General features: G+C 43.5%; 1 protein-coding gene across 2 annotated transcripts; it reads left to right on the top strand.

The window, feature by feature from the left end:
• The first annotated feature begins 3,093 nt into the window (after positions 1–3,093).
• RNF138 (ring finger protein 138) lies at positions 3,094–13,787 on the top strand. 2 transcript variants are annotated; one of them, XM_054394608.1, is made up of 7 exons: positions 3,094–3,260; positions 4,204–4,369; positions 5,808–5,923; positions 8,000–8,065; positions 8,566–8,671; positions 9,466–9,573; positions 10,988–13,787. In XM_054394608.1, exons 1-7 carry the CDS (start codon positions 3,151–3,153, stop codon positions 11,054–11,056), a joined length of 741 nt encoding a protein of 246 aa, XP_054250583.1. In that variant the 5' UTR covers positions 3,094–3,150; the 3' UTR covers positions 11,057–13,787. The 2 variants fall into 2 exon arrangements, with proteins under 2 accessions (XP_054250583.1, XP_054250582.1); XM_054394607.1 differs by having other exon boundaries at positions 7,997–8,065.
• The last annotated feature ends 1,885 nt before the right edge of the window (positions 13,788–15,672 follow it).

Below are 15,672 nucleotides of genomic sequence, written 5' to 3'. Positions count from 1 at the left end.
ATGGTAACATGTTAATCAGAAGGACATTGAGGGGCTGGAGCTAGTTCTGAGAAGGGCAATGAAGCTGGTGAAGGGTTTGGAGAACAGGTCTGGGGAGGAGTGGTTGAGGGAGCCAGGGCTGTTCACTTTGGACAAGAGGAGGCTAAGGGGAGACCTCATTGCTCACTACAGCTCCCTGAAAGGAGGTTGGAGCCAGGTGGGGGTCAGTCTCTTCTCCTTTGTAACACGAGGAAATGGCCTCAAGTTGTACCAGTGGAGGTTTTGGTTGGATATTAGAAGAAACTTCCTGCTGAAAGGGTTCTCAAACACTGGAACAGGCTGCCCAGAGAGGTGCCTGAATCCCCATCCCTGGAGGCAGAGATGTGGTGCTGATGGGCTTTACCAGACTGGGTAGAGTAAGATCATAGAGTCAACCATTATCTAAACGATATTTTCCAACTAAAATAATTCTATGATTCTAACAAAAGACTTTACTAGTCTTTACTAGTTTTTCATGGAATGAGAAAGAGTCTCCTTATGGGGAAGAGAAAGATTCAGTGTTTCGTGTGGCTGGGAAAGTTGTTTCCTTCTTTGACATCTTGGGATGTCCTTGGCAGTGAAAACTCTTCAGTCAGAAAAAAAAAAAAAAAAAAGAATGCTCCAAAGGTTGGCAGTTATGGGAACATTTGAGTAACTGAAAAAACCCCACCCAGGTCTGCCAGAACAAAGTAGTAAAAACATGTATGGAAAAAGTTACTGGTTTTATGGCTTCCTGCACACCTAAAACACGGATAGAGAACTTTCTACATGTATGAAACAAGCCATAGGAGTGTTGTCAGTCTTCTTGGTAATGATACAGCTGGCAAGAACAAAGGATGTCCTTCCCTTCTTACGTGGCACCTTCTGATCCTCCTGCAATTAAATGGCCTCCTCTTGTTCCCCTTCTGTTCACATCCAACTTCAACTGCTCCCACAGAACAAACCCCTGTTATTTTCACACCGGCAAGAGGCTGTGCTGTTCTTGCAGCAGCAGCATTGTCAAGAAAGCAACCAAAATAATAGTTGTACAAACAATAGTTTGGATATAAAGTTGTACAGTAGCTGTGCAAAGATGGCCTAAATTTTGCCTCTCCATCAGCATCTGCCCCTTGCAAGTGGCCAGATTTTATGAGCAGTTCCACAGGTTTTCACTGCTGAGATCTCATTTCACAGACACATTTATATCACAAGGAATAAAAAGTTGGCAGGGCCATTGGTTTCATTTAATCTAAAAACTCTGATTTATAAATGTTTTCCTTCTAATAAAAGTGTTTCATAAACTCCAGCTGCTTGATTTCTCTTTACATACTGCCTCTGGCAATGGCAAGAACTACTGAAGATTTACAAGGCTGGTACCATGCTATATATTGCTCTGTGGCGTACTAGTTGTCAGCTCCAAGGTCACAGCTTTATTAAATGATCAAGATTTACAATAAGGTTGCCAAGAACATGAATGCCTGCACACACACCTTCCTGTAGTTTACCTCCCTGAGGTCACCTGTGCAATTTCTCCCCCTGCCAAAAGCTATCAATCGATAAATACTGTGGTCTCCAAAACAAAGTTCAAATGGACCTCTAATGGTCCTTTAGTGATAAATCTTTGCTTTTCTTTAACTCCTGCCTTCAAAAGACCTTACCCTCTTTATCTGCAATTCTTAATTTAACTTCACAACAGCCTTATTTAGTGATTAAAAACTGCTCTCCTTTTACAGATTGAGAAGTTGAGGCATAAGGATATGCTTTGATGAAACCATACAGGCAAATGTGGAAGCTTATCTTTTCCACCCTCTCATGTGCTGAGGCTGAAGGTCATGATGCCTCTCTCCAGCAAGTATCACAGGGTGGTTGAGCAGCATCTGAACTGAGGCTTCTGTAATTCTTCCTTTTAATGTACTGCCAACAGTACGGAGAGGGCAGGAAGGAGGACCCAGGAGACTACAGGCCAGTCAGCCTCACCTCCATCCCTAGAAAGGTGATGGAACAGCTCATTCTGGAGGTCATCTCTAAGCATATGGAGGAAAAGAAGGTTATTAGAAGTGGTCAGCATGGATTCATCAATGGGAAATCATGCTTGCCTAATGGGATAGCCATCTAGGATGGCATGACTGGCTGGGTAGATGAGAGAGCACCGGATGTTGGCTACCTTGACTTCAGCAAGGCTGTGGACACTGCCTCCAGTAAACATCCTCATAGAGAAGTTTGCAAAATGTAGATTAGACAAGAGGACAACGAGGTGGATTGAGAAGTGGCTAAATGATAGAGCTCAGAGAGTTGTGATCAGCAGCACAGAGCCTACCTGGAGGCCTGTTGCTCACGGTGTTCCCCAGGAACCAGTACGGGGTTCAGGCTTGTTCCAAGATTTTCATCAATGACCTGGATGAAGGGACAGAGTGTACCCTCAGCAAGTTTGCTTATGCTGAGGAGCCTGGAACCGTCCCCTCCTGGGCCGGGGGCCAGCGCCGGGGGCCCCGGGGCCGGGTTCCCGATCCCAAGATTCCGGCCTTGGCGGACAACCGTCTGCCGCCACAGCAGACCCTCCGCCCTTACCCGCCCTAGACTCCTACGGAAGAAGGGGCACCAGGCCCCGCAAACCTCCGGAGAGGCGGAGCGGGGAAACCTCCTGGGCAGGGCGGAGCAGAGGCCGCCTTTCCGTGTCATAGCAGCCCTGCCGGGCCGGGAGGCGATCGCCATGGAAACGCAGGCCCCGGTCCCGCCCCTGCCTTCCCCCGGGAGAGCGGCGGCGACGACGGCAGGGGGGTGGGTGCCGCCGGGAGCCCGGCCGGAGCTGCGGCTGGGCCGCCGGTGGCTGCGTTCCCCGGGTGCTGGCAGGTAGAGCTCGGGGCGGGAGCGCTTCCCGGGCCGGGGAAGGAGGGAGGGAGGAAAGGAAGGAAGGAGGAGAAGGGCGGGACGCGCGGTTCTCAGGCCGGGCCCGCTTCCCCGCCGCCTTCGCCGCAGTCCCGGGCTCCCACCTGGTGCCAGGTGCCCACCCGCCATCTTCTGCCGGACCCCAAGCGCCCTCAGCCCCTCGCCGTGTCCCGTGGCGGGCCCGCGAGAGTGGAGCGGGGCTCAGCTCGTCAGGGCGGAGCTTGCTTCTCGTCCTCGATCCTCACGGAGAGGCCCTGACGTGTTGCCATGGCCGAAGGAGCGGCAGCGGCGGCGTGCTTCAGCGAGGATGATTTTTACTGTCCGGTTTGCCAGGAGGTGTTCAAAACGCCCGTGAGGACTGCGAACTGCCAGCACGTGTGGGTATTTCTGCCCCCCGGCGCCCCTAGACCCCTGACCTTGCCTCCGCCGCTTCCTTGCCTTTGACTTCTCTGCCCTCCCCCCCTTTCCGTGGCCCTCAGTGCATGGACCCTCGGCCTGCAGCCGGCCGCAGCGGGACCCGCGGAGTCTGGTACCGGCCTCTGCCCCGGGGACTTAGCAGGGAGCTGGCTGGGGGGCTGGATGCAAGCTGCTGCCCGCAGCCTTCCCTTGCCTCTTTCTTTCGTAGGACCGGTCTGTTAGGAAAGGCACCTCTTGGAGCCAGCCCCCCGGGCGGCTGATCGGTGGAGGCCGAGTTTCACAGGCGGTGAAAACATCCTACACATCTAACCCAACTCGGCTCTTCGCTCTGTAGTTTCCTGTCTGGTTCCAAGCACGGGCCATCGCTTAGCTCTTTTCTTTTTTTTTTTTTTTTTCAGCGCAGCTGCTCTGCTTCTGGTTCTACTTTGTAGGAAAAGCAAAGTAGCTTTGGCACTTGGCAGATGAGGGAAGTAAGTGAGGAGAAGTGCAAAAGCTGCTGAGCTTTGGGGAGGCGAGCTAAGTGAAGCTTTGCAGTATTTTTGGCTCTGCTTAAGGACAATAAACAGGAATTACTCTGATAAGCTTTTCCCCTATCACGTGCCTGCTGCAGCATTTAATATCTCATTAATGATCAATCCAGTGTACAGCTCAGCAATACTGCTCAGTCAATAGCAAGATTTTTACCTAAACAACATTGCCAAATTTTTCTAATTTCCATATCCGCCTTTGTAAGCACTGTGTTTTCATTTTGCTGATATTTATTTGTATTTAATAGACTATTCGCTTGATTATATGTTGTCTTTTTTTTTTTTTCCCCTAATAATTACCCAGCTCTCTTCTAGGACAAAGCATCCAACTCTCTTCACTTTGCTCACCTGTGTTTGTGGTAACTTTTTAATTTAGGTTTTGCAGGAAGTGCTTCTTGACAGCTATCAGAGAAAGTGGAACACATTGTCCTCTCTGCCGGGGGAGCGTGACTAAAAAAGAAAGAACATATCCCAAAAGGGCTCTAGATGTTGAAAACAGTATGAAGAAAGCTTCTGGGGGCTGTAGATGCTGTGAGAAGCAGGTAGAGTAAAACTTTACCAAAAGTTCCATGCATTTTTTTCTTTTTTTTTTTTTTTTTGAGCAGACACACTTGTAGTGTGTGTCATTCTTGTCCTGAGGCTAAAGAGCCTGTATTGAACTTGGCTTTGTATGGCACATGCATATACTAGGCATGCATTCCCTGCTATATATGCCTAATAGGTGTAAACTAAAAGAGGATCTTGTATTGTCTGTAGGGACTTTTTGAGTGGAAAAACAGACAACTGACAATGAAAGTTGAAGATTAATGGAAAACCTCAGAAACTTTTCCTAAGTAAATTGAAGTTCTTGGAGCTAGTGTAAAGTTTAATTTAAAACTAAAAAAATCCCATGTTGATTACCTCAGTGTACAGCCAATCATGTCTAATTTCTTCCTGCCCTATTATTCTGTTACCATTCCTTTCATTCCCTTTTTAAAAAGAGTCATTATTTTCACAACATTGGATGAAATTTTGACCCCACTGAAATCAAGAGGAATCTTTCTTCTGGTATAAATAGATTTGGTTTAGATCAAATTGCATCAATTCCAGGTAGTGTTCATGTTTGTTTCCTTCCATTTGGGACTTAGGTCCCCCAATGTGAAGGTGAGCACTAGTGAAAAGCCAAGCTGCTTACTTTGTTCCGTGATTTAATAGGGTGAAAAACAGGGAAAAGGAAATGCTAGCAAGCTGGTAAACTGGAAGGAAGGACCAAACAAACCCCCAGTAGAATTTTAATGCAATTTAGGCACAGATGTGTGAGATGTGATCTTGCTCAACCTGTAAGCACTTTCTGACAGTGCTTTTGGACCTGAAATTCTCATCTGGGGCATGTCCAGCACAGCTGACTTCTGACAAATCGAAGCAACAAGCAACTCATTGTCTTTGCATTTAAGGTGGACAGACAACCTTAAGGTGGTGATCATTCACCCTTTCCCTCCCCCACTTCCATTTTGCTCCTCCCCTCTCAAAGAGGAAAGATAAATATTCTCAGAACACACCTAATCCAAAAAGGCTTAGCCCTGCACAAGGTAACTGCAAGCCAGAGAAGACTGAAGGAGCAGTGGTGCTTATCCCATCCTCATGGCTCTTCTCCATTGTAGCTCATCAGTTATTGATCCTGGATGTGTGAGGTGTAGTTCCTGTGACTTTGTTTCAATTAAATGAGGCTTACTCACTTGTTTGCACACCCTGAGTGAGCTCTAAGGTGCCTGGATGTTGGGGTTTTGGGGAGTGGGAATGTTCTTCAGTCTCACAGTGTGACAGAGGCTCTCTGAAGAAAGGAATCGAAGATTTCTGTCAGGGAGGGGAGACACAAGTTCTAGTTTCTGGTGCATATGATGTCTGTATAATTCCTGCATGCATCACTTTCTGTTGGCAGAATGAGCTCTTCCTTCTGTCCCTGGACTGTATCATTTCAGTAATTTGACATTTCATTTACAGGTTAGATTTTCGTGGATGAGACAGCATTATAAAACGTGTAAGAAGTATCAGGATGAATATGGTGTTTCTTCTGTTATCCCAAACTTACAGATTTCCCAAGATTCAACAGGGAACAGGTAATCAGGGTGCTTTATGTATAAACAGTGCATCTTCTTCTTTCCCCACCCTACTCCAGGAGAGAATTTTTTTTTTTTCCAGGGCATGCCTTCTTTTTGCAGTAATTACTGTCCAATTTTTCAGTGCTTCCAAAAAGTGACAGTTTTTCCAGGTCCTTCCCTTTACTTTTAGCAAACAGAAGAAAACCTTTCTGCATGATGGTTTGAAATGTCTTCTATGGACTCTCCTAAAAAGTGTGCAGTATTTGTAGCTCACTTTTCTTGCCTCAACAGCATTTGAGCAGCTTATTTTGTAATATATTTCATAATATTTGGCCCCAGGGAAGTTTTGCTGCCTTTTTATTTTCCTCTCTCTTTTTATTCCCCCTCTCCTTTCCCAAGTCTGTTCGAGTGGGTATCCTGTTTCAAAATATTTCTGTGCAAGTTTTTGCTTTCTGATTGAATTTGTTTTGAACTGCTCTCTTATACAAGGAACTCCATTGTGTTTCACACCATAAAATAAAAATGACACTTTCCATTTGTTTTTCAGGCAGTACAGCTAAAGAACTTTCTTTTTCATGCCTTCTCACTGGTGTGTTGGGTTTGCTTGGGGATTTTTGCTTATTTCTGAAGACCTTTTTCACATACTAGTTTCATAAGGCTGTATTATATATAGCCTGACCTGTATTTACTTTCTTTTGACATCTTTTTTTTTGTTTTTTTTTTCTGGTTTTAGCAGTCTGAATTTCTCTGTGTTTGGTTTCCAACCCATCAAAATATTGAAAGTGGAAATTCAAGCTGTTACCACAACTAGCTGCAGCGATTTCCCACCAAAGTGTCTGGATATTGTTATACCACTATTTATTGGCTATGCCACAGTAGAAACCTGTACTTAAATATTGCAGAAGTATAAAAAATGTACTGTGGCCAGATTTGTGGCTGTAAATGTTCAAGTTCTTAGGCTGATCAGTGTGTCTGAGCAGTTTCTTCTGGCTTAGCTAGAGGTGCATGTGTAGTCAAGTTTACTTTCTAAAGTGTTCCTGTCTGTCACTTAGGAAATAGGTTTTTGTGCTCAGCATAAGAAAATTTATAAAATCATACTTGTTTAGGTTGGAAAAGACCTTAAAGATTAAATCCAACCATACTCTAACTCTACCAAATCTGGTGCTAAACCACGTCCCTCAGCACCACATCTTTGTTTCTTTTCAACACCTCCAGGGATGGGGATTCAACTAGCTCCCTGGGCAGCCTGTTCCAGGGTTTGAGAACCCTTCCAGGAAAGAAGTTTCTTTTAATATCCAACCTATGCCTCCTCTAGTGCAACTTGAGGCCATTTCCTCTTGTCCTATCACTTGTTACTAGGAAGGGGAGCCCAACACCACCTGACTCCAACCTCCTTTCAGGGCATGGTAGAGAGCAGTGAGGTGTCCCCCTCAGCCTCCTCCAGACTGAAAAACCCCAGTTCCTTCAGCTACTCCTCACCAGACCTGTTTTCCAGACCCTTCAGTAGCTTTGTTGCCCTTCTCTGGACACACTTCAGCACCTCAATGTCTTTCTTGTAGTGAAGGCCCCAAAACTGAAAACAATAGTTAAGTGTGGCCTCAGCAGCGTTGAATGCAGGGGGATAATTACTTCCCTGGTCGTGCTGGTCAAACTAAATCTTATCTTGCTGTAGTTGAAAGATGTAAGTGATTTATGAAAACATATGGCAGTTAAATGCCTGCTTACACAGTTAGTTCTAGGTCAAAACACATGATGTAAGACAAGTAGCACTTCCCAAGTAATTCATGATGCATTTTGAGCTCCTTGGCTGTAATCTCTCCTACCATGTTTGTTGGCTGTATTAAATACCACGTTCCTATAAAGTTGTGTAGTATTGACCAAGAGTCACCATGGTAACTAACTACTGAGACACCTTGATTCAAAGGAAGAGTTGTGAGAGTCAAGGTGTGTCTTTGTATGTTTTGCTTTGAAATTTGTAGGTCTTAATGGATTTCTTCCCCCTCTCCCCCCCGCTACTGTTAAACATTTAAAAATATTGCTGGTGTACTGAAATAACCTCAATTTTAATTATTTTTTTTCCTTCATTTAAAGTAGCAGGAGTGATGCAATATCTGGTAATGGAGAGATGGCCAATAATCAAATCCTTCAAGGAGAAACAAGGTAGGCTGCTTATTTTTTTTCATAATTATTATTCAAATGAATCCATACAATCATAGTGCAAGCTTTTACTCACTTGAAAAGACCCCACATGAACACCTGTATTAAAAAAAAACAACACCCTGTAGTTTCTTTTGTTTGTATCTGTACATCAGAATTTGGGTTTTTTTCAGTACTTTCCTACTTTTTCAGTACTTTCAGTACATTTGCACTAAATGATATTACCAGTAAGTAAGAAAAGGGTGCAGCTGCAGTCAGAACGAAAGAATTTCCTAAATTCCAAGTCTCAGAAGGGTGCATTTAGGTGTACAGATAATAGATGTGCTTTCAATTTGTAACTTGGAGTAGCACTGGAAGAGCATTAGACCCACTGCTGTGTCAGTGAGGGTTTTTTTGTTACTTAAAGAAAGGAAAACAATGACAAGGTAACAGATGAATGAAGCTTTCTGTAACACTGCTTCTGAAACTCTGTTCTGTTCAATGCTGTGTATTTCTCTTTGCAGTGGACACCCAACCTTCAAATGCCCTCTGTGTCAGGAAGCCAATTTTACCAGACAACGTTTGCTGGATCACTGTAACAACAGACATCTTTACCACATAGTTCCTGTAGTAAGTAAAGTCACTTACATGTGCTACTTTCATTATAATTACGTGAACAATTTTCAATGTGTAGTAGCTACTCTTTATCTACAAAAATCACTGCAGTCTGAGAAAGACAATGTGGTTAATGCAGCACATTAAACCTGAGGAGTCACTTCCATGTGAAAGTGTTTCCTGTCCAGCTTCTTGTTGGTTCTGAGGCATTTTAGATGTAGCTGTTTCATTTATCTGGGTGTGAAACAAGCTCAGGTTTGGAGCATGATACTTTTCTTAATTTAGTAAATCAGATCTGTTTCTATAGAATCTCATTTGTAGTCTAACTGTTGTTTCATGTGAAGCCTACAGTTACTTGAAAAGTAATCTGAGATAATCAAAGTCACTGAAGGAGAAACACCTGGTTGGTTTTCTGTTCTGTACTTTTTTTCTGTATAAGGTGTGCTAATTTTTCTTCCAACTTACTTGACCACCTCAGTTGTGTGAAAGTTTTCCCAAATATTAAGTAGGATGCAGTAGTAATTTTCTTTTCTAAATTTTAAACAACAGAAATTGACGGAAAGAATGCCAGACAAGCTAACCCTCCACTCCTAAGAGAAACACTTAAGAAGTTTGGCAAGTTGAAATGTAATTTTGGATGTTACACAACTGAGGAGAGGAACACTTAGAACTGTGGTTTTATATGAACATCTCCACTGTATTTGGGTAGTAGTTGAGTAGTAGACTCGTTATTCCTGTAGAACATGTCTTTAATGCATCCTGTATTGCCAATAACCATTTCATTCTCTCTCTTTCCCTTCCAAATTCAGATCTGTCCCATTTGTGTATCTCTTCCTTGGGCAGACACTAACCAGGTTACTAGAAATCTTGTTAGCCATCTTAACCTAAGACACCGGTTTGACTATGGAGAATTTGTGGTAAGCTTTTTCTTCTTTGAGGTGGGGGGTTGGGGGGGGAATAAATGGTAACATACTCTATAAAGAGAAATGGCAAATAAAAAACTTGTACCAAACTTGTTGTGCTCTGTACATGCTGTGTTCCTGCTCTGTACAGAACTCAGAAGTAAAACCTGTCTGCTCTTAAACTTTCTGCTGTCAACATGAAGTGCTACAGGAAATAGGTGTTGTCAACAGTTAAGCTCTGCTCCAAACTGATGACTTAAGCTTAGGGTTCTTAATCTGAACTGTTTGTTCCTCCAGAACAGTTTATTACTACTGCTTCTGGGGGAAATAAAATCCATGCTACTCTGCTTTATTGACATTTTTGACCTTTGGTGGCAGAAATGGTGAAATCATAATTCTCAGGACTTGAAAGTGCAGCTGGACTAGCTGGTATTGCTGCTACAGCTTCCCTTCCAGTACATTGAGAGAGAAGCTGCAGTGTGAAATAGAGATGTGGCTTTAAATCATTGTTCAGGTTGCCTTCTTTTACTCTCACTTTGAGTAAATGACCTTGGAGGAGGTGCAGAGCTGCATAAACAGGTGTAGTCAGGGGGTGAATCAAGCCAGCCAATGGAGAGCTGCCTGTGGGATCAGAGAGCTGGAGAGCTTGTGGGGTAGTTTCCACAGTTTGCCAGACTTTGGAGTGCACAGCTTGAGCTTTGTGTGGGACCAGCACAGTATCTAAGGCATAGGCAACCTCACTGCTTTAAAGATGCCAAAGATACTGCATGTTGTAATTTGTGTTGGGTGATCTGTGACAAAGGCTTGAAGAGCTAGGTGACTGATACAGATGGTTGAGCTCTTCAACACTGAGTGCATCTTGCTTGTTTGAGGGTGTAAAGCTGATGGTTGGAATTCTGATTTGGGGAAGCTGCCAGAGGTGGTGTTGCTCTGCCATGTTAACAACTTGGAGATAGCTCTTCAAAAGCAGCAGGGTTCAACCACCCATCTTCTGTGCTGTGTTTGCTTTCTCATTTGAAGCAGTGTGTTCTCAGCAATCTGTGATGACTGTTGTCTGAGGATCACAGTTTGGTGTTATTGATGGAGGATGTTATGGCTGGCTGAAGCCCTGTGACAAGAAAGGCATGACACAGTCAGCTCCCTGAGCTGGCTCTTCTGTAATGTAATTGAGCCAGGGAGAGGAGGTGGACCCTCCTGCTTAATGAGCCTTGTCCCACTCATCTGCTGCTTCTGTCTCATGTGTCTCTTGGTACTTGGTTAAATAAAACACACTGTGCAACATGAACAAGCAGCTAGCACACAAAAGATGGAGAGCCTTCATCTTAGGTGCCAATTCCTATGTAAAGATGTGCAAAATGAATAATTAAGTTAAGGGCCGTGCTACCTCTTGAGTATTTGTCCATTTTGATGTTGTTTTCATTTTGTTTAGAATCTTCAGCTCGATGAAGAAGCCCAATACCAAAATGCAGTTCAAGAATCCTGTCATGTGAACTTTTAAGGTGTAGCCCCCCTTCATCTTACTGATTACCTGAGAGAAAAGTTGCATTAATTGTGGTGGTGATCTGAAGTGTCTGTTGATAGAATTGTATTCAGCGACCACTTTGCAGGCTTACCTTCTCTCTGTTCTCCTAAGGACTTTTCATAAATGATTTTGCTGAAACTCAAACTTGACATCTTTACCGAGATCTCTCCCAGTGGAACTGGGGACCTTTTTGGAACATCTCACTGTTGTCTTGGCAGACTTAACTTTTACTACTCTGTAATTATACTGTTTCTTTTATTAATCATGTTTTAATTCACCGAAACCAGCTTGGAAAGTATCTTTAGAAAGACATGCAGAGACGCTCTGTTGCACTGTTGAGTTCCTTTAAGTTCAGCTGTCATCTGCAAAGATACCTCTGAAAGGATGGTAGTTTTTTTTTCCTCCTCCTGCTTAAGGACAAAGTTTTGTTTGTTGTGATTTGGTTTTTACCTTTACAGTCGCATGCGTGAAAATAACAACTTCAGAAACAAAACTCTGTTTTTTATAGATCAGCCTGCAGAGCAGGGGTTGTTTCTTTTCATTTTACATTAAGCAAGAACAATGCTATTGCCTAGCAGTAATTACATCTATTTTTCCCCCCTTTGGAGCATAACTGAAATAGGAGGCTTGCTTGCCTAAAGGGATGGGTGAGGATCTTTCCCTGTGCTCCCAACTACTAAAGAAGATGAGATATATTCTGAGCAATCCGAGATGACATGCTAAAGGGATGCTTTTTTTCTCTGTGTTTTTCCTTTTATTGGAGCTTTTTGAGAACTTCTGTTCTTGCACTTGGAATTCAAGTTTCCATCTGTCCTGTTTTTCCTGGAAGGCTGGCTAACTAGAGAACTAATTGGTTTCAAATCTACTGACACTCAGAAACGAACTTATTTTGTAAGACTGTTGATAAACTTGGACATCTCCTGCATCCAAAGGCTTGAAAAAAAACACCTGAGAATAAAAGCTTGCTCTGAAATAGTTGCCAACATATTCTAAGAGTTTCTATTCTAGATTTCAACGTGCCCAGCAAGACCATCATTAAAACCAGAGAAAACAGAGCAATAATGCAGTTTGACTTGAAATAGAAAATGTGTGTAAAAAAACTGTAAGTGTTTTTTAATTTAAATACTAATGGAGATGAGCTGCCTGGCTTGTCCATTGCACAGCAGTGGATAAAGCTGCACAGCTTACATTTTAGAGGTTTAAACAGAGATTGTTCTGAATGTATACAGTTTAGGACTTCATCAAATGTCACCCATCTCTCATTGCCAGATGCTGTTCTTACTGGGTCTTGCATACACGGTGGAAAACATTTCCAGTAATTTTACAGGCCTGCTTGGTGATTTGTGTGTAATAACATCAGTTGTGCAGCTGAAGTGCAATCTACTTCTTCTGCCCATTTCCTCTCCAAAGAGAAGTTTTTCTTTAAATACTGGGATATTCCATATCCCCAAACTGGTGAGGTTGAAGTGCCTCATTCTGCAGTGCAATGGGAGTCAGAACTGAACCTTGGTTCTGCACGTCAAGTGTCAGAACTACACCACTCTACACTGTAACTTGACATTTCTATCTTGTGTTTTATTAAGAGTATAAAACATGACTGAAGGCCCAGCTGGCTGAAATACAGAACAAGTTGGCTATTTCAGAAATGTTGAAAGATTTTATCCTTTTTCTATCAACTTCACAACTTGCATTTTGTTCCTGGCTAAACGCAGCATTTTAACAACAGGCCATGCTTTCATCTTGTACTCCAGCTTCCCTCTCTGCCCTCAGATTTTGTCTCTGTATTCTCACTCATGTGTTAGCCATAGTGCTTGTGTGACCACAAACTGATTGGTGTGGTTCACTGATCCAGCTGAAAAGCTTGTTTGGATTTTTACTTTTGCTCTATAAAGCCAACTATGAAATGGTGCCCTTAGAAAGAATTCCAAGGTAGCCTGATGCTAAAGTTTTAGCCTATTGAACTAAAACCACATACCATGGTGACTTTCTGACTGCATTACCTTTCCTAAAGGATTTAATAGCTAGATGTGAGTTTAGTTAACTTTTTTTCTAGATTCAATAAAATATTTGTATGATCTGGCAATAAATGCTTACAGCCAATACAGATTCAAAACACCTCATGGACACTGGAAGTAGTTCTTTCTATTACTTGAACCTATCTATCTTGAGAATTGCAAATGAAATGACATCTCTTTTAAAACTCTGGGAAACAAAATTTTCTATAGCAATAATTAGTCATCACTTGATGTGTAGTTGCTGAGCATTTTAGACCTGTCTAAATGTTGGGAGACTTGAATACACGTTTTAAAGCAACAAATGTGTATGAATGCAATATCAAAAAAAAACCCCAAACAACCACAAACCATTGCAAAATGTTTATCCTCTTTATTTCCACATGTTAAAATCTGTATTGGCAGGTGCTGCCTTGCTTAAGATTTTCTACTTTTCATACAAAACTTTTGCATCCAATGCATTCAGGAGGTGAGCGTTGACTGAAAAGGAAACATTCTGTTTAAAGCTGCTGCTGCTGGTCATGATCTTTCTCACTGAAGCTGAGACATGCACAACAAGCTGTGTACTTGTGGTGGGTGATGCTTGTACTGGAGAGGTGCAATCACCACCAGGGGATGGCTATTCAACTGTCTTTTCGTGTTCATGTTGCATTGTGTTTGGTTTCAATGTTATGTTTGAATTGTACCTTCTATTTTTTTTTTTTCCCTCCTATTAAAGTATTTTATTTTCTGTTTGTCTTTGTTGCATAATAAAGATACCAGTCTCCTTGATGCTACTTCTTTTCAGATGCTTTCTAAACTTTAGTGCATGCTCAGTTTGAATGGTTAGAGTGGTGTGTGTGCTGCTGGAACCCTTGACTGGTGGCTCATGCTCCATTCATGAGCTGAAAAACGTCATCTTCTGTCACATTTTCAGATCCTCCCATGAAGCAGAAAAGATGATGGGTTGGCCAAAACTTACTTTGTGCTTCTTTTCTCCCTTCCATATTCATGTTTCTGTCCCATGCAATAAGACAGAAATAGCATCCTGTTGTCAGTAAGCTGGGGCTGGTTGCATTGTGAGAGCTTAGTGACAGGATACTGGATTTGATGAAAATGCTTCAGCTCATGAGGACCCCTGGTCACTGTGAAAGGTGCTCCTCACTGTTACTTTGCATTCCTTCTCTGCTCTGTGTCTGTTTTCATGGAATCGCAGTATGGTTTGGGTTGGAAGAGATTTTAAAGGTCTTGTAGTCCAACCACCCTGCCATGGGCAGGGACATCCTTCACTAGCCCAGGTTGCCCAAAGCCCCATGCAGCCTGGCCTTGAAGACTTCAAACAATGGGTATCTGCAGCCTCCCTGGGCAATCTGTTCCAGTGCCTCACCTCCCATTTTCCTCCGGATGTTTTTCCTTACAGCAACTGTCATGTGTTTACTCTCTGTTTCCCTTCCACTCCCCTTTCTGTCCTTTAAAGTAATTACCTAATTGGCTAAGATTATATTGCTTGACTAACAAGTACTGTTTCATACTCTGGATGTTTTTAAAGCATCCTCTGGCTCTGCCCTCAATATCTCGGGACTGATATGTGCCTCAGGGGTAAATACTTAATCATTTGTGCAAGGTTCTGCACCTGGGTTGGGACAGTCCCCACTGTCAGCACAACCTGGGGGACAATGAGATTTGAGAGCAGCCCTGCAGTGAAGGAGTTGGGGGTATTGGTGGCTGAAAAGCTGGACATGAGCCAGCAACATGCTCTTAGAGCCCAGAAGGCTGATGGCATCCTGGGCTACATCAAAAGAACTGTGGCCAGCAGATTAGGAGAGATGATTCTGCCCCTCTGCTAAGTGAGACCTCACCTGGAGTACTGTGTCCAGCTCTGGGGTGCTTGACACAAGGAGGACACAGACCTGATGGAAAGGGTCCAGAAGAGGGCCACAAAAATGATAAAGAGATGGAGCACCTCTGCTAAGTGAAACCTCACCTGGAGTACTGTGTCCAGCTCTGGGGTGCTTGACACAAGGAGGACACAGACCTGATGGAAAGGGTCCAGAAGAGGGCCACAAAAATGATAAAGAGATGGAGCACCTCTGCTATGAAGACAGGCTGAGAGAGCTGGGGTTGTTCAGCCTGGACAAGGCTCCAGGGAGACAGAGCAGCTTTCTGGTACCTGAAGGAGGCCTACAAGAAAGCTTGAGAGAGACTGTTTGCGAGGGCTTGTAGCAACAGGACAAGGGGCAATGGTTTGAAACTAGAGCAGGGTAGATTTAGATTGGACATCAGGAAGAATTTCTTTACTCTGAGGGTGGTGGAACACTGGAACAGGTCGCCCAGGGAGGTGGTGGAGACCCCATCCCTGGAGACATTCAGTGTTAGGCTTGATGGGGTTCTGAGCAACCTGACCTAGTTGGGGATGTTCCTGCTTACTGCAGGGGGGTGGACTAGATGACCCCTAGAGGTCCCTTCCAACCCAGTGCATTCTATGATTTCCAGAGGTGGCCTGCCATGTTCACTTCTCTGGAGCAGTTTTTATTTCTCACAATGTTTACAGTTTGAGAGATTTTGAAACTGTTAAGTGCTTTTTAAAGCTTTTGCTTTATT

Source organism: Indicator indicator, chromosome 31 (assembly GCF_027791375.1).
Source record: "Indicator indicator isolate 239-I01 chromosome 31, UM_Iind_1.1, whole genome shotgun sequence".
Lineage (NCBI taxonomy): Eukaryota > Metazoa > Chordata > Aves > Piciformes > Indicatoridae > Indicator > Indicator indicator.
This window is presented reverse-complemented; position numbering and strand designations above follow the sequence as displayed.

What these genes read in the sequence shown, in the direction of transcription:
- RNF138 (XM_054394607.1), top strand. Translation starts at nt 3,151, where the DNA reads ATGGCCGAAGGAGCGGCAGCGGCGGCGTGCTTCAGCGAGGATGATTTT. An exon ending in CAAGATTCAACAGGGAACAG is followed by an intron (nt 5,924 to 7,996) that starts GTAATCAGGGTG and finishes CTTCATTTAAAG; the next exon opens with TAGCAGGAGTGATGCAATAT. An exon ending in TTGACTATGGAGAATTTGTG is followed by an intron (nt 9,574 to 10,987) that starts GTAAGCTTTTTC and finishes CATTTTGTTTAG; the next exon opens with AATCTTCAGCTCGATGAAGA.